This window comes from Pleurodeles waltl, chromosome 2_2 (assembly GCF_031143425.1).
Source record: "Pleurodeles waltl isolate 20211129_DDA chromosome 2_2, aPleWal1.hap1.20221129, whole genome shotgun sequence".
Lineage (NCBI taxonomy): Eukaryota > Metazoa > Chordata > Amphibia > Caudata > Salamandridae > Pleurodeles > Pleurodeles waltl.
In genome coordinates this window covers 989,275,570-989,294,749 of record NC_090439.1, presented here as the reverse complement: position 1 = coordinate 989,294,749, position 19,180 = coordinate 989,275,570, and the positions used below count along the sequence as shown (strand labels likewise).

At 42.1% G+C, this 19,180-nt stretch overlaps 1 protein-coding gene across 2 annotated transcripts in view; it reads left to right on the top strand.

Moving 5' to 3' along the window:
* The window catches only part of ATAD2 (ATPase family AAA domain containing 2), a 198,502-nt gene that overhangs the window by 9,153 nt on the left and 170,169 nt on the right, over positions 1-19,180 (top strand). For both annotated transcript variants that reach the window (XM_069220705.1, XM_069220706.1), the window contains exons 2-5: positions 2,804-3,027; positions 5,944-5,993; positions 15,843-16,044; positions 16,129-16,240. In XM_069220705.1, coding sequence (XP_069076806.1) covers positions 2,804-3,027; positions 5,944-5,993; positions 15,843-16,044; positions 16,129-16,240 — 588 coding nt within the window. The remainder of the gene's footprint in view (positions 1-2,803; positions 3,028-5,943; positions 5,994-15,842; positions 16,045-16,128; positions 16,241-19,180) is intronic.

The following is a 19,180-nucleotide window of genomic DNA, read 5'->3' as shown; positions in this document are numbered from 1 at the left end:
CTGATTTTGGATAATTTCCGAGAGGGAAGACTTTCGCTTTGACTGAGTCCACCAAGAAGCCTATAAACTGGAGGGATTGTGAGGGAGATAGAGAAGATTTTGGTTCGTTGATGACAAAACGAAGAAATTCCAGAAGGTGTACTGTCGATTTGAAGATGAAAAGATGGGCGATGAAGGCATTGGTCCTTTAGGAGGAGATTGTCGAGGTATATTATAAGCCTGATGCCCCTGGATCTGAAAAACTCCACTACAGGCCTTACGAGCTTCGTGAAGCGCCAAGGAGCTAAAGAGAGTCAGGGGAGGGAAGTGAACTTGAAAGTCCGCGTTCTCCACTGGAATTGGAGGAAACGACGATGTGGTGGAAAGATGGGCACCGTCAGATTAGCATCTTTTAAGTCGAGGCGTACCATCCAGTCGTTTGGTTGTAAGATCTCTTAAGAGATGGATGCCCTCCATCTTGAAGTGATGGAAGACCGCTCAATCATTGAATTCCCTTAGGTTGATGACAGGGCGATGGGACCCCCTCCCCCCAATATCCTGTTTCTCTACAAGAAAAGAATTGCTGAGAAAACCTGCAGGGTGACGATGAGCATAGAATATCACCCTTTTGCTCAGAAGTTGGCTCATTTTCTGCATCTGCTAGCTCCATCTGGACCGCAGAAAACCTTAGGGGTCGGAGCTTTCTGGGCTGCACATGGAAACTGTAGAACTCTATATGGAAACTCCTCACCCTCTGTAGGACCCAGACGTCTGACGTGAGTTTTTCCCCATTGTGAAAGAAGCTTGCCAACCTGCCACCCAGGAGACATCCCGAGGAGGAAATAACTCACCTGGGTTGGTATTGAAGAATGAATTGCCTCTGCTGACACCTCTGGGCCCAAGTTGTCTGAGAAATTGACGTGTCTGATAAAAGTGTCCAAATCGGGAGGCATCCTGCATTGCCCTCGTTTGGTGTCAGACCCTCTGGAGGAATTGTGGTTTGGACGGCCAGTCGATCGCCCCCTGCCACTGCAGGCATAGGGAAAACATGCGGGGTGAATATTTTCCAGATGGAGCTATGGGCCTTTTCCAGGGAGGTAAAGGTATTCATGATTTTTCTTAATTTGCAGATAAAGGGTTCCCCCAACAAGGCCTTCTTTAGCTACTGGGCCCGCTTCCAATGTCGCCAACTCCCCCAATTTGGGGTCCAACTTGATAAGAGATCTGTGCCTTTCAGTGGATATGGAGCAGTTTATGTTACTTAGGAGAATGATAGCGCACTGATTCCTCCATGTGATACCATTGTGAAAACTTTGAGAAAATTGCATTGTCTATTTTTGAAACTGCAAAATATTTATGCTTGAAAGTCTACTTGCCTGATTACGTAGTTCTTGTGTTTGCAACAAAAAAAATGCTATTTTTCTAAATTGGTCTTGCATTTATTCATTGAGTGTGTCTCACTTATTGCCTCTGTGAGTACAACCAATGCTTAGCACTCCCCTTTGATAAGCCTAGCTGCTCATCCACGCTACCACATAACAGAGCATTAGTCCTATCTACTCTTACCTCTGCAGTACCAATTGGGGATCCACTGGACTCTGCACAGTCTGCTACCTTTTAATGCATTATTTAGAGAGCCACCTTCCTACAATAGTGTATCATATTGTAATTTCAGTTTTCATTGTCTTTTTGTCTGAGCCACAGAAAGTTGTTCACTGTTGTTGGGCAATATCTGTTCATTCACTTAACCAATTCTTTATTACAAATAACTTGGTAATGAAAGCTTAAGTTTGACCTGAAATAGTTTTTTAGGTCTTTTTATTTTGCATGGACCAGGCATATTTAGCAAGTGGACTTTTTCTACTAAATAATCAAAGATAGGTTCAACTGTGTCATCTGCAATTAGGTCGTTGAGCCCATTCCAATAAAAACAAGGGTTTAAGATGTGAAAAGCTTTGTCTGCCCCTCTGGCTCAGATAGGCAGTGCACTTCCTGGTTAGTCTGTCGTTTGATGAAAACGTTATTTTTGTTTAATCAAAGTTGCAATAATTTGTAGGGAAGAGGTCAAAGTGCAGTGCTACCCTTATCTAATGTGAGTTTGACCAGTTTGCCTGTTAGTTTGTTTGCTTTACTCTCAGCCTGAAAGGGCGTGTTTAAGTAGGTGGCATGGTGATACAGGTAGAGTGGTTTTGATTTACTACTTAGGTTAAGCATGGCATGTTGTGTGCAGTAGTATAGATCGTTTCCCCAGCAGCTATTTTAATTTAAAAAAAATAAAGACAATCTCAAGGATTTGGATATTCGTTGATTTGGATCCACTCGGAAAGTAAAGGTGTCAACCAAATGGTGACATGAGAAAGGTGTTTTAGAATACTTGACATGTATGGCAGGGTAGTGGTGCCCAAAGTTTGAGCACTGCTTGTGACCTTTTGAACTGTGGTCACTACCCTTATTCCCCTCATTCTACTAACTGTGTGAGTGTAACATGTTTGCATTTACAAATGTATTGCTACACTTGGCCCATAAAAACATGTATGTACAATATTCCAAATCACAACTGCAAACTCTGTGGGGTAATGGGGTGCTTTTAGGTGCATCTATAGATTGTATATTGTCCTTGTGCTTTCTCTTGTGCAGTAGTGGGTTTTCCTCTTTGATCCACTGCTTCTCTTGGATCCTCTTTGACCACTGCTAGTGACCTATGAGCACGTTGAACATAGCTTTTTTTCACATAGTTTGTGAGCTCGCAGTACTGATAACGAAGCTCATCATTGTGGTGATTACACATTTATATAATTATGTATTTATTTTTTTCCTTTCCTAGGAGGACTACTCTGATGAGGAGAATTTTGATAGGCATGCATTGCGATCCACAAGGAATATGTCACGGACTAGCCTGGATTGTTTATCTGATACTGAAAACAGTGGGCGCACCCTCAGGTCCTTAAGGAAAAGGACAGTAAATGGACTTAACTCGTCGGACTCTAGCTTTGATAAAAGCCCCAAAACCCAACTCGAGAATAATGTTGTGGGAAAACGTTTCACCAGGTAATTGCTTTGAAGTTTCAGTATTCTTCCAGAACCCCTTGTTTAAATTCACCTGTTTATACTCAGGCAGGCATTTGTATGTGTGTTTCGCAGTCCTGGAGCCAACTCTCCACTAGTGGTAATGGTTCTGATATTCATTTTCTTGTTTAACATTTTCTTCCTAGAAACTGTTTTTTCTATAAGACCTGAACTACCGGTAAGGTTGCAGGAACATAGTTTCTGTAGTCTCCAGTGACTGTTCAGTAATTCAGTGTACAATGGGTATGGTACTCTGTGGCTTTGCAAGCCACATAAATGTTCTTTGAGAAGACTTTAGTGAGATCTCCTATGTGAGGTCTTGGTAGTCAGGTGAGGTGCAAGCATAAACCGGAAAGTCACAATTGCCATTGACGCATGTTTTTTTGCAGCCTTTATTACAATGTATTATTTTGGTATTGATCTGTGGAATCCACCGTAGCGTGAACTGAAGTTTAAAGCAGCGTTCCTATGTGCCTTTTAAAATGTGTGACCATGCTCCAAGTTGCTAGCTTGCAACTTTAGTGGTGTACTAGAACAGATATGTTCATTAGATTATTCCTAACCAGCTGCTATCGAAAATGAGATATGAAGAGGTTGGCACCAGTACATTAGCTCAATCACTGGGTGCTTGCAAACTCCTGTACCATGTGCACCCCCACCCATCCAAAAATTTGCATTAATGTTGAGTAAGCCCTAATGTACAAATACATCATAAGGGCTTATTGGAAAAACCCTTTAATAGTATACATGCATATCTATACATCATTCATATATTTGTAAAATCTCAATGTGTGAACTGTGCGCAAAATAAATAACAGATAAAGCTATCCATTTCAGTCTTGTAGGCGAAAGTGGTAAACATCTAAGGTTGAGGCCAAGAGTAAAGACATTTAGAGATCTATGATTAACAAAACTGGATGCTCTGCAACCCGTTGTCCAGCCAGTGGTTAGGATTCTGGATAGCATTGCCTAAAATATGGAACGCATTCAAATACACGTTTTCTTTAGTTTCTCACCTCGTATAATGGGTAACTAGATGTGCATAATGGACACTTGTCTTTTAAATGGCTCTCTTCCCTGCTGTACCGGGTGGTACAAAACATCGCAGCGCGTTTGGTTTGCACTCCACCCCCTAAACCACCCTACCACCAGCTCCTCTTTTGAAGCCACCTTAAGAGCCTTGGCCTTGCATTGGTTACCTGTCGGGAAGCGCAGTTTGTTCAGATTCTTTTGTCACATGCAAAGAGCACTATTTGGGAACGGTTCTTCCTACCTTTGTATGAGACTCTCGAGGTACCACCCAACTAGAAGCCTAAGGTCTTTGGACCAGGCACTGTTAACCCCACAGCTTAACTGCACGATGCAAAATGGCGGTCTTTCGTTTTCCTACTAAGTCCCTCCTCATTGGAACACGCTGCCTCTTCATGTTTGCTCTTGCTAGAATTTTGGAATGTTAGGATAATCAGGTTTTCGGTATTTTCTTTAAGATCTCGCTGACGTTCTCTGACACTGTACTATATGTGCAGGGATTTTGTTTTTAGATGGGATTGTGTCACTTTGAAATAACTGCAATATGCAGAAAATGCAAATGAAGATCTCCCTGTTGATATGAAAAACCTCAGTATGGCTTTGTGGCTCCATCATGCCCTTGTAGCTCTGTGTAGCCCTCGTTGTTTTTCCCAATTGTGCATGTCCACTCTAGGTATTCTAGTTCTACAGTTAGGACACATCAGAGCTGCACTAGGGGGCAGAATCAAAAGTGCCTCTCTGACAGGGTAATTGTGGCTCCTCTACCCAAGGGTCTGGAGGGACATTGGGAGCAGCACAATCTGTAGTTAAATAATAAGTTGTGCTTGCTGAGTTGTCATTGAAGGTTCCAACATAGTAGTATTTTAGATAGCTTTTGGGGAGGCAACACTGCTTCTGGTAGGTCGCCTGTATCTAGTTTCATAGATACGGCTTAATATCTGTTACTGTGGGAATTTCTGAACACTACATTTCATGAGAGAAAACACTGTCCTGTTCATGTTAAACAGATTATATATGTTGTGTTGACATGTGTGCCTTAAAGTCAGACTTTGAAAAATCTTAAAAATTACGAGACTGCATGTCTTATAATTTTGACTAATCTGCTCACCTAACTATAATGTGCTTAACACATAAACTGGACTCTAATTGTGTGTGGGGAGGGGGGAAATTGAAGGTTGTTCTTTAGTCGTGTGTTGTACATACAATATTGTTTTTGTATGCATGGAAAAAGCAGATGTCTCTTCAGGGTCCTTGATGTACCTAGGTTTCTGCTCTGCATTGCCTTGCTGCCATGGCTGACACCTGCCTCCACAGGAGATTGAAGCGAATGCTTTGCAAAGCTTGTTTGCAACTTGGTGAAAGTGTCCAGGAGTGAAATTAATGCATAGATACTAAAATATATTTTTTGCAGAACATTCACAATGCTTAGAACTACCAATTCAAGCATCCCTTTGCTGGTCCTCCCTGGAGTAGTGTGGGTCTGGTGATGTTCATGTACATATGCTAGAATGGGATGAGGACTTCATTCACGCTGGGAATTTTTCCAGTCTGTGCACTAGCTGTGTGTTGCAGTGGTACCTGCCTTTATGTATGGGATATCCCTTAGAAATGTTAATGTAACAAGATGCACAGGTAGTGTGCATCACAGGTGAAATGGCTCATCAGAAGAGAAGCTCAGATCCAGGTTTACAGCATATGTTTGATGCTAATCTGTTAGTCATAACTTAAATGTATAAATAACTGCTAATTTATGCAGGTTTCAAACCTACTAAAGTTCCAAAGTATTTTTACTTTAAAAAGTTCGTTTTTTAAAAATTCAGATTACCGTAGAAGCAAAGCTCTATCTATATTTTCCTTTCATCTCATTAGGTCAACCAAGCTGGAAGCCAATGCAAAAACAAATGGAAGGATCAATGAAGGTAATATTGATGGTTGGGTTTTTAACCACATGAAACATTTGTGCTTGTCTGTAGTAATATTAAAATAGTAGGATTGCCTAAGCAATATTGTTGTCCAGGGCCATGGGTATCTGGAATTCTAGATGTGCCAGACATCATTTATGTAGCAACAGGGCATACTGGCTGCTGGACTCCAACTGTGGTAATTGTGGTTATTAGTCACTGGGTTACCCCCCCCCCCCCCCCCCCCCCACCCCCAATCTATAGTTCTGTAACTAGGCAAAGTACATATCTTTCTTTTCAGGGTAGCAACCAGGTGCATTAACAGGCTTCTGAGGGACTAGTGTATGGCAAGCGTTCAGAATTCAACAGTTAGCCAACAGACTCAGTAATTACGTTGTCCAGCCCAGTGTTTCTTCAGTAAAGAGAAAGTACTTTATTGCCGCTGCAAAGTGTATTGTGGCACCATTCAGTGTAGCTCAGATGCAAAATTGTGATTGCAGCTATGATGCCCAGTAGAAAGACCCTCTTGCAATAGCACCCATCCCTTCGCTATTCTAGTAATTGAAGTGTGTTTATAGCTCTTCAATTCTAAGTCTAGGTACAGGTGCAGTTCACTGGGTCTCCTCTTAATCAGCGCAGTTCTGTTCACAAAGGTATTCCCAACTCAAACTAATTTAGGCAGCAATCACTGTTCCCGCTTTTGAGCCTGGTCTGCACGTTTGCTTTTATCTCACGTGAGGCTTCATTACATGCTCACATTTCTAGGTGGGAGTTCAGTCCCGTGTTTTCAACGGAGTCTACTGGCATGGCGCCAGGATGGTGGGTGTGCATTAATGTCACCTCACCTCTGGGAGACTGACATCAGTAATGACTGTACCGTAGTTCTTTGAGCACTCTGTGTATTACTCCCTTCCTTAGTCCAGAGCAGCTTAGGGCTGGACCAAAATTATCTGATTTGGATTATTTTATTTTTTTCCCCTAAAACACATTTTTTAAACTGGTGATGTGGGTTCATTGTGTAAGACTTTAGGACCAGTTTGGGTTAGTTATCTTTCATATGTACTTTCCAGGTTGCTTTTCAGACTGAGCCATTGCGCATGCAAAGTGGTCTCTCACAGCAGGTAGCAATGGGATGGCATAGTTTGGGGTACTCGACACATCAGGAAAATATGTGAGTTTTCTGCACCTGTTTTTTTAATCAGAATTCCTTAAGTAGTTATCCAGGATAGAATAGTATAGACCATGCCTCGAAACATCCTCACTTTGAATGACAAACTGCAGTCTCAGCTCTCACATGCCATCCACCAAAAGGCAGTGCTCTGGAAAAGCTATTCAGCAGTCCTTTGTTAAGGAGTTCCTCGTGTAACTTCTGAAAGAATCCCTGTCTCCACTTGACGGCTACAGTAGGTGAGTAATACACTTCCTCAATCTGTGGAAGCTGTCCTCACCCTCCGTCTGGTCAGCTAAACCAGGAACATCCAAAATGGATCCCACTGGGCGCAGTACTTTGATTCATGCAACAAACCATACTGTACCATACATGTGCTGCGCACACTCTGCACATGTCAACTGTGCTTATGTGTGCCCAGGTCAGCTCAAGATTCTGGGTTTGACAACTGTATAATTTTATGCAAGAGTGGTCAGTAGACTGTCTTCTATGAGACAGAGACATTGTCTGTCATATCACACTATAAATTCACTAAACCCCACGCTGCCTCCTCCGCTTGTTATGCACCCACAAGGACAGTACTCCATTATCTAATATGAAAACAAACTTTGTACCCCCGTCCAAGCATAGATCCATAGGACAAGGTTTCTGGATCTCGCATTTTCACATACAGGCCTAGGTCTCTGCATTCACACTAAATTAGCGTGACCCCAGGGCCAAAATAAATTTCAGGATACTAGTTTTACATGTGCAGTTGGATGCTCATTCCCGGGTACATGCCCAGTTTTCCATGTTGCGTATATTCTGTCCCAACAAGGTATTACCACTTGTATTGCTTGTTCTATCTGGTGGTTTGCATGAATGAAATTTGTAATGTATTGATCAGCAAAACTGTTTTATGCTTTAGTTAATCAAAAACAGTTTTCCTACAGATTCCTCACTTTATGAATGCCCTCAGGCACCATACTGGACAAAGACATTTTTTTCCCCTTTCTCAGGTCGACATATAGCTCTGTTTAGACTCTTTCCGGATGTGTTAACTTCCAGCTAGCAATGCTGAATCAGTTTAGGTTGACTATGCAACCCTCCTGGCCTTTCTCAAACCTATGTCATCCATCTCCTGAGCGACTTCAGATCTGGATTGGCAGATTTTTTGGTGGTCTCTTGCAAGGAGGGACGTCAGTAGCTTAAAGTCAATGGTGGTTCAACTTTTCTGCAGATTGAGCATTGTTGTAGGAGTCTTTGAAGAAGTTCTCTTTTTAGGTTGACCTTGGTGTGTTGGTTGAACTGTAAGCAGGATACTAGGAATGGTGTGGTGGTCAGTGCAGGCTTACATTGCATGGGTGGTGATGTTCAGAGGAACCTGCTGTACCAAATTCAGTATTGAGGTTGTGAATTGTGCCTCTTGTTTATTTGTATTTTCATGCTTGAGTTTACTGAGAGGTTTGTTAGTGAGGACAGTGGTATGGAAGTTTCGGATAGATGAAGACGTGTGGAGGTTCTAGTCTTTTTAAGTCCTTGTCCCATCACGTTTTGATAATGAAACACACATGGAATATCTGTTGCACCATAAGCTGTGGTCTTGTCTTCACAGGCAGCATGTAAATATAGCTAAAACATGGAAGATTCTTCTTTTTTTTTTTTTTTTTTTTTTTTTTTTTTTCCTTGCCCTCTGCTTGCTTTTGCCATCCCTGCTCACCAAGTCCTTGCCCAATCTTAATGATCAGAGATAGTAATTGTGTTTTTTGGCCTATCATAAGATCTATACTTAGCTTCCTCATTGGTATGGTAATCTTATATTTTCAGCTAGCTTGAAAATGGGTTTGTAAAAACTAACAATTGGGATGTCAGAACAGTGCTGAAGATATCCTCACATTGGTTGGACTAATCGTGCTGGTAGGGTGTATACAGTGGCTTTACATTGTTCTGTAGTGTGAACGATGCAGTGCCTTTAGTGGCGTGTGATAAATGGAAGTCTTGGACCCAGGGAAATAAGTATCCATAGGTGTGATGATTGTAGATACACCATTGTGAACATTGTTATGGTATTTTTTTTTTCTTTTTTTTTTTCCTTTTTTAAAAAATATATATTTCTGATGGCTACTTGATTGCCCATTTTAAGAATGTTCCCAGGCATCAGACTGTTACTTTAAATGTACTTGTTATAGCGCAGGAATCACCCGAGGGGGTTCACTTGGCACTAGTAGGCAAGCGGAAGGATCAGCAAACCTTAAAACAGTGTGGTCTTAAGCATCTTTCTGTAGGAGAGATTGTCAATTTTTGTATGGCAGTTTGATCCGGTAGGCAGGGGCCAGGTGGGAGAAGGCTCTACCACCTGCTTTAGATTTCTTTATCTGAGAAATCATGAGTAGTGCCTTGTTGCTGGTTCTCAAGAGTCTGGCCGGACAGTAAGGTATAAGCTTCTCTGCAAAATAGTAGGGGCCTAGCTCTGTGAGGGCTTTATGGGTAAGACAGCAAACTTTAAAGATGATTAGTTTCCTAATCTGTAGCTATTTAAGGAGAGGTGAGGAGGCCGTGCCAGATGGTTTGTTACACATAAGCCTGGCAGCGGCAGTTTGGACTACTTGAAGTTTTGCTAAAAGGCTGTCATTAGTAGAAGCTAGCAAGGCTTTGAAGTAGTCAAGTTGACTATTATTAGCCCCTGTGCTAAGGATTTTCAAGATGATGATGGTAAAAATGAAAGGGCTTTATTTAACATACAAAGGGTGCAAAACCCAAGTACCTGTCGTAGTTGAAACTGCTCTTTCATAGTAAGCATATGGTCCAATTGAAAACCAAGTCTTTTCACAAGCTGTTTAGGGGTAGGCACAGGGCCCAGATCAACTGACTACCAGTCATCTGCCCAAAGCTGTTGGGCTTTACCAAATTACATTATCTCGTTTTTTTGCTGCATTCATTTGAAGGCAGTTAAGAGACATCCAGGCAGCGATGGTTTTCATGCTGGATATAAAGCACTATTTGGTGATAATAGGGCCTTAATTAAAGGAAATCACCAGCTGTGTATCTGCATAAGAATGAATCTCCAACCCAAACGTTCTAACACAATTTGCGGGGGTGTAGATATTAAAAAGCATAGGGCTTAGGCAAAAGCCTTGAGGTACACCTTTGTCAATCTGTATGGATGCTGGTTTAAACAGGCCAAGAGAGATAATTTATGATCTATTACTTAGGTAGTCCTGGGGCCATTGTAGGGCTATCCCATGGATGCCCTAGTCCTGAAGTCTCTCTAGTAACCTAGGATGTGAGACCATATCAAAGGTGGCTGAGAGATCTAAAAACACCATTATTGCTGGAGTGTCGGCATTAAGGGCTAGTCTGATTATTGTAAGTCACTGCCACTAAGGCAGTTTCTGTACTATGTGCCAAATGCAAGCCTGACTGGGAATGGTCTAGAATACTATTTTACTCAAGATAGGAAGTCAGTTGGTTGTTTATAAACCCTTCCAAGACTTTACTGAGCGAAGAGATAAGTGAAATAGGCTTGTAGTTAGATAAGTTAGCTGGTGAGAGATGGGCCTCTTTTGAATGGGCCTTTCTAGTGCTTCCTTGCACCTCAGAAGGACCATCCCAGTAGTAAGTGAATAAATAAAAAGCATATGGCAGGTGATGAGGAATCAGCAAGCTGAGCCATTATTTTAGGAGGGCAAGCGTCTGTGAGCAAGCGCGATTTTTATTTTCTTGAGGCTCTTGGTAATTTCCTCAAGGGAGAATGGCGAAGTTGGTTAATCCCACAGGGTTTGTCTGATGTGAAGAAAGTGGAAAAGAGTCCAGATAGTCTGTTTGTGGGCTTTGAGAAATTGGCATAGATCACGTTCATTTTCTGATTTAAAAAAAAATAATAAATTGCTAAAGAATCGCATAAAGATTGTGATTCAAGTAGGACAGTGTTACAAGCCATTGTGTTGGTAAATTCGTTCAAGGCCTTGTAAAGTACTTTGGCTGAGTTATTTGATTTATTTGTTGGGTTCTTGACGTTTTTTAGGCCAGTTTGGATGTTACTGTGGTAAACTTTAAGAGCAGATTTGCAGATTCTGACTGGATCTGGAACCTTTACAGTAGTACTCCTGCATGCTTATGGCTCAGCCCATTGTCATTCTGCTTTGAGAGGGACAGACAGAGCCACATATAAGTGCTACCCATGCATGCTGATGTAGTTCCTTCCTTTCCGCACCTTTTTAGAACTAGACCTTGGTGTTTTCAAGCCAGTTTGTCACAACATTTCTAAAGTACATGAAGTATGTCCCTGATACCTGAGATCAGAGCATAATTGCCAGGCCTGTGATAACTGTACCTAAATCTAAAGCCATATTGGACTGTGAGGCGAAGCTGTCACCAAACATGAGAAGACTCTACACTGTGACTGGCCAAAGTCTAAAGAAAGGTCCCATTCCCATGGCAGATCACAGTTGTAGTTGAAGGCTTCGTGTAAGTCCAAGAAGAATCATAATAAATCTAAGCTGAAATCTGCCACTCTCGGGCTACTGAGAGGGCTGAAACATCAGTGGGCCTGATGGTGTCGTTCCTGCTCTCCATCAGAGCTGATCCTGAGTCTAGTCCCAATTCATCCCGAATTTCCAAGTCAGTCTGCGTAGTTGCTGCAAGTAGTGGCCTTTAGGGTGGCTTGCTGCGCTTTTTTGGCACTTTACCAGTTCCCTCTGGCATGCCTTTCGGCCCCCAAGGATCCGCAGGAGCCTCCAGTCTGACTTCGCCAGTGAGTCCACCCTTGCAGCAGTGTGTGCCCATCGAGCTGGCTTCAGGTTTCGCTCTGGTGCTAACCACTGTGCCGGTTCCCATTGCACCATTGCGGAGGAGGATTTTCCGCCAATTGTGCTTTCTGACTCCAAGCAGAATCCACCTCAACTGAGGCCTCTCCCTGCTTCCACCCTAGCACAGCCAACAAATAATTCTTTTGATTGTGATCCTTTGACCTTACCTGTGGTAGGACCCACACTTTACACAATCTATTACGCACTCCTGACAATAACAGTTTTGATAAATGGGATGATTTTTCTCCCAAATATGAGGAGGAAAACTGGTTTGAAGAACTACAAAGATGCCAGCAGCTTGGATAGTTACCCAAATACCGGGCTTTTTTTTTCTTTTGTCCCCGACACTGAAAAAAGCTCTTCCGTTGCTGCTTTGTGGCACACAGAAGATATAAAACTAAACACACTGAGAATGGCTCAATGGAAAAATTTGTTTAAAGTAAGTTTCATAATGTTAAGAAAAGGAATGTGCTTGGAGAAGTGGGGAAACACAAAGAATAAGGGAAACATGTACATTCAGTGAGTGCTTTTACAAAAAGAAAAAACCTCTTAAAAAGCAGACACTTCTGGAAGTATAAAAGGTGCCAGTAGGGAGGTGGAAGAAAGGCTGTGCTCTATGGGAGGGATAAGGACTAGATGGATGGACTAAAGCAAATAAAACTTCTACCAAAAAAGGCTCTCCATCTAAGTATACTTGGGGAGGAAATACCATTAAGAAGGGTTTCTGCTGTCTGGATGCAAAGATAGCATTCAGCAAGGTGGATTGCAGCATGATGAAAGCTACCCTTACTATATATGGAATAGGGAGTGGATTTGGAGGATGAGATGACCACTCAACGCGTCACCATGAGCCCGAATCCTAGTAAATGGAAGTATCTCCACAAGGGTTTAGTTCAACAGAGATACAAGGTGAGGGCTGCCTACTCTCGCCCATGTTTTTCATGATCTATCTGGAAGGCTTCTTGCAAAACATGTTACCATCGGCAAAGTCCAGGTCTCAATTTACAAGAAGATATATTTAAAGTGTCAATTTTAACTGACGATATCCTCCTATCACTCCTCCCCTTTCCTTGCTGGAATTGATCCCTTTGCTCGAGGAATGCCATACAAAAGCAGGCCTTCAAATCAACCTTCACAAATCCAAAGGAATGAAGCTATCTGGCAGCAAAAATTGTCTGTCACCGTACAAGCTGAAACCCCCGTTCGTTGGGACCGTAAAAGGGCTCAACTACATTGGGATCTTTTTAACATCAAGTGTATATGAATGCACTAGAAGTAGTGTTTAAATCTTTCCTGAAGATGATCAAAGCTTTTTTAACGACTTGGCAAAATCACACCCTTTCATGGCTATCTTGAAGATACTATACATCTTCCTGGGACTATCTCTTCCTCTACTGAATAAAACGTGCTTGCACAATACACTTCACACAGAAGGGAATGGGTCTGCCAGATCTGAGCCTCTGTTATGAAGCCTCGTGATGTAGTGTCTTCAGGGAGAAACAGACAAGAGGTGATGCTTCATAGATCAAAACCGAACAGCCCATCCACTGATGCCAAGGCCCTACTACATAGTGTTTCCCCCATGAGCCCCTTTCTTGGGGAATTCCGAACTCTGACTTTTCTCCCAAACGCTATAAAATCCTCTTTCGGTCATGGAGAACACAGGGATGCTTCTGCCAGAATGGAAAAATTTATTCTTTTGATAAGATCAAAACTGCATATCAAATCCCTGTGACGGTGATATTCCATTACCTGCTGCGTGGGCACTGGTCCACACAACTTGCAATAACGGAAGGTGACATACTGCTACTCAAAATTTTAGAATTCAACTCAGTCATTAGTTGCTAGAATCTATGCTGTATTCAGTGCTCCCTCCACACCCACCTTTAAGCTCTGCCTGTGAGATTGGGGGCAAAAGGCCTTAGTATCTCACTGGATACATCAGGGTGAATAACTGCACAAAATGGCAAGAAACTCTTCATTAAATGTACTGTAGTCACTACACCCCCTCATGACTACATACTGTATATAAAATATGCTGTTTGTTCTGCTGATGATTATGTGGAGAAACCGGGTACAGTCATGCACATACTACAGACATTCCCCAAACTCGAGGACTTTTGGAGGAATGTTCTGAGTACTGTATTCTGAACTGAGTGTATAGAAATAGACAGAAGCCATACGCCAAGCATATTAGAGGTCCTGGTGGCGGAGACCAACTCACTACATTCAGTTAAAGGAAAAACGATTCACCACTGATTACTGGCCACCAAACAAATAATTTTGGTACTGGCACCACCTCTAGAATTATGGCTCCAAACTCTTTGATAGTTACTTGTAAATAAGAAAATGGCATTCAGATTGAAAGGAGAGGCCAGAGGTTTAGCAGAATGTGTGACCCTGTACTGAGTTCCTGAACTACTGCAACAGAGGCCTGGCTTGCTCTAATAGACTACGAACTGTGGGCCTTTTGGATAATGAGAAGTACATACTAGCAGGGTGACAGGCATATTGGAATGTGGTGTGGTGCTGACAGAGAAAAATGATCTGTGCCAACCATTGTGTAGTGACTGTTACCTCGGAGGGTAACAGTTGGTGGGGGAAAAATCTTCGCTCTTTGTTCTGGGCGTGAATGCCCAGCTCAAGTTTTGGACTAAGAAAATCGAATAAAATTCTCAATCTAAAAATTGGGTCTAATTTAAAGATTTCCAAGTTTTCCTTAAATTGAGATGCCTTCCGTGAGAAGTCTATAGCCATACATTCAAGTGTCATAGAACTAAAACATTGCTTTTTTTTAGGCTGTTGGAACCAATATATTCAGATACAATAGTCAATCAATTTGACATGTTATTTGAGGAACAGTAAAGAAGAATAAACTGTGGTATTTTTTATTTTTTTTAATAAGGATGCTGTATGGTCAATAGTGGCAACTAGGCCAAACCAGTCTTTCTTCTTTTAAGGGTAAGTCACCAGTCTTTCTTCTTTTAAGGGTAAGGCTTTTCTGGAAGCTAACTACTGCACCACCTCCACATGTTGTACTGTCTCTCCTTTAAATCTTGAAATGTGATGCAGTTAGCTTGTTAATGCAAGGGTCAGTGTTTGGGGGGGGGGGCGGCTGTGCAGGAGGACCATTGTTTCAGTGAGGGGTAAAATGTCCTGTTTCTGGTCAATTACTGTGTCATTGGTTTTGTTGTCGGTGCGCCATTGCAGTAAGACATAGTAAAGCATTGATGCATTGATTTACCTTACAGTGGATGGCCAATGTTGATGCAAAAGGATTAGCATGGGGGGGAGGGTGAGGGGGTGCTGATTGGCTTGTCTTAGGGGCGCCAGAAGCACATGCCTGCTGCAGCCTGGTTTAAGTAGGTCTTGTACCATGTGCATAAAAAAAAAGACTGCAAACCAAAAGCACCCCTGAGATGGCTGTGGAAGAGCTGTAAAGAACACACTTTTAATAGTAAATGTTTGATCTTCTGCAAAGTGCCCTCACTTTAAAAACAGTTGAACACAAAAATAGAGAAAATAAAGTGCAGTAAGCAATGACTTGACTTATCCTAAAAGTGCTTGGTGTCCACTCGGATTTAAAAATAAATAAAATTATCCTGCTATTCTAAAAATAGAATGACAGCAATTTTTAAATGACAGCACTGTCATTTTGTTTTATTCAGAGAGTGTTTGGATGGATTGGTATAGATGTTTTATAAGTGTGATTGTTTTAGTTTGGATCCTATTGGAGGTCAGGTCTTTTATAGCAGTTTGCAGCTTTTATCCATCCTGCAGCCATAAAAACACTTCTTTGGCGTTTTATCTGGCATTGTACATGGTACCAAGCTATTTCAGTCTGTAAGGTTGCCCCTTGTAAGTTTGCTCGCACTTGTTCTTCTTTTTTGATTATTTAAACATTCCTTTTAGATGAGGAAAAGGCTGAAAAAACAGTTGAAGAGCAAGTTGATACAGATGTCCCAGTCACCAGGGCCCTAAGGACAAGAAGTGCAGACAAAGCTCGTGAACCTGTCCATGAAGAGAATGTGGAAGTTCGCCGAAGTGGTAGGATCCGTAGGAGCCGATACTCCACCACCAACCAATCTGTCCTGTTTGATAAACTTATAACCAAGTCAGTACACTTCACACTTACTTGCCTGTCTTCCATAAGAAGAATGCATAAAACATTTGCTTACCTGTAACATTATTTTAAAAGCACTGCAGAAGCTGTACTCGCAAAGATGGATGACATGAAGAAGATGCGTCGCCGCAGAATGAGAGAACTTGATGATCTCAATGATACAGAGACTTTCAATGACACCGAAGAAGTAAGTCTTTTTGTTTTATTTTTTTTAGATGATTTGAAAGTGGAAGCATGCAAACACTTTAACTCAATCTTATGTTGATTTTTAACAGTTGCAATTGTAGGAAAGGATATGAGTCCCACTTAGTCACTTCTTCCTTCAGGACAGTTTAAAAATACAATTTATGCAACAGTATTTGCCTTAAGTTGTCCTCCAACGTGAAGAAGGGGCTGGGGAGCACCTAACTACGGTCAGATTTGTTTCATATAAAAGTACACTATAGTTCATTTGTTCTGTTTATAAGATGGACCAATAAACACACTTTAGAAATGCAGAGGTGAGCAGTATTTTATTGCAATGGCAGTCTACATCTACTCTGCTTCATTGTGCACCAGTCTTATTTCTCTGTAATTGAACACAGATACACCAGGGATAATTGTTTACCTCCCCCCTCAGCAAGACTGCTTGTATCCAGCAGCAACATTTTTCTTCACTACTACTACTTCTGCTGATATCTGTGATTAAATATCTGTATTCTCTTCATGTAACTCCTTCTCCCGTCCTTTCAAGATGTGATGAATGAGATAAGCTATAGCAACAGCCTCGTAGTTGGCTTTGCAGAATATCTCACCCTTGAAGACAGTATACTAAGAGTTCTACAATGCTGACAACTTTGAAATAAAATATTGCTGTAGCTTAATCAAGATAAATACTTTAAACAATCTCTAGCTGCCAAAATATCATCTGATGACTTGGGCCATCCCTGCGAATCTCAGAATACAATACCTGAGAAATTCAAGGTGGGTTAACAAGTGGTGCACAAATATTCAGATTAAGCTGAGGCAGGTAAGAACAAGTTGGTCTTGTACCTCTTCATTAAGCATGAGACTGCAGCATATCCTGACATGTCCAGAGTATTGGAACCATACATGTATCTGCTTGTTGTTTAATGACCAACCAAAACGTGGGTGGGAAAGTATTACTATGAAGGCTTAACAATTTGTATTGCATGATGAAACTGTTATGAAAACACTGGCCATAAGTTATAAAGAACTTCATGGTGCCCTTCAGTTGAATTACAAATATTGATGGTAAGAGGCCAGAGTTCAGGACTGTGGCAAAGTTCCATTTGAGCAATCTGCAGTGTATAATCTTCATTCCACACTTAAGAATAGCTCTTTTGAGCCTGGACCACCCTTCTGACGGTGCCTAGGGACAGGAAGCTATAAAGTCTACAGTTTGGGGGATTGATGGTGTAATAGGATTAGAAAGGATGGTTTTGACAGTATGCAGCTGTATCAAAAAATAACTTGCAGAAATTATCCAAGTGAATTTCTTTCTCATGTAGTGGCAGGCTGTTGAACCATACAGTTAGTTGAAGTAAAAGTCTTCTATTTAGCTTGGTGAATCTGTGCTGCAATCCCTTTTTCTGACCAGCACTGTTTTTTTGCTTATTGAGGTTAACCATCATGCGTGCCACTCCAGACACTAGTTTTCCAGCCTGAGGCATCAGAGCTGGCTCTGCTGTACTGGGGCTACTCCCCTCATTACCTGGGTTATGAGAGACTGAGGCGTATGTCCTCTAGTGAGGAACACAGGTTTTACCAAAACACATTGGAGAAAAAGGTAGAGGGAGGCCAAAGGGTAGTGCCTATTGTCTCTCCTATGCAGTTGTCTACTCAGGCCCCATAGTAAACTTCCTACATCATTTCATGGACATGTATGGAGTGTGCTAGTGTTGACTGGGAAGTCTCCCAGAGGCATATCCTCTGTCAGGTACATGGGCCATAGTGTCTGTCCCCTTTGCCTGCTCACACAGTCTCCTGAACACTCTCCTGTCTTTATTCTACGTTCATTCCTCCATAGGTGTCACAGATCCCATCTACGCAACACACTAGTGAGCCACACTCCGTTCTGAGTAGCACTTCATAGACCCTCAACCAAGTTAATGAGTGAATCTGCTAGACCTTCACTTCAGCTATTTCTGGGTGGGACTCCCAGACCTCATTGAGACTATACTTTCTACATGGGTCACTTAAACAGCCCACCAACTAAGCTAAAAAATAAACTGAGTAGCTTCTTGCTTGACCATTTGAAAGTGCAGTGCTTTGGGACGCTCAGGTGGTAGAAAAGTACTGTGTAAATAAAAGAATAATACTATTTGTGCCACTCTTCAAAACAATAGAAACTGGGATTTGGGTGCTGCTACTGTTGTCTTTCATACAAGTCAACCCTGGCGATAGTGAAATTCACCCCTCTTTGCTTCTTTACTTCCATCTCCATATGTGATGGCCTTCACTGTCTGAAATCAGTCCACGCTTGCAAAACTGTCATGCCCGCCCCACAAGATCATCAGGGAAGAACATGCCATTCCTGTATTGGAGGGGCCCAAAGATGTGCAGACGGTGCATTGACCCATTGGCCTCTAGAGGAAGTAACATACTGATCTTCTAAGATGGTTCTTTGTTCAGATGATTTGACTCTTCACCTGGGGGGTCGACCATACCCCTATTCAATTTTAACAAGTTAAGAGGACACACAAGCATACTAATTTGCAATTTTAAAATGAGCATGCAGCCAAATGCCGAATTCAAAGGAAAATGTCAATTTAGGATAGTTCCAAATCAAGCATCAGTCATGGAAAGCAGTAGATTCTCCACCTCGGCAGATGACAAAACCGGTAAATCCACGCTAAAAACTACCAAGGAGCAGGTGTGTTCATTGTCAACCAAGGCGGCATCCCGTGCAGTGCCTACGAACGAGTGAATATCAACTTCCTCCAGGAAGGGTAGCTCGTACATCTTCTCGGGCTGCACACAATCCAAAACCGGTCTGAATGAGAGACCGGTCACACTCCAAATGTTCCAGGAGTGTTGCTCCAAAGTGCTGCATCATGCGTTCACGACACAGCTGCGCTGATGGGAGCGCCCACATTGGTCCTTGTTGCGGCGGAACAGCCATTGC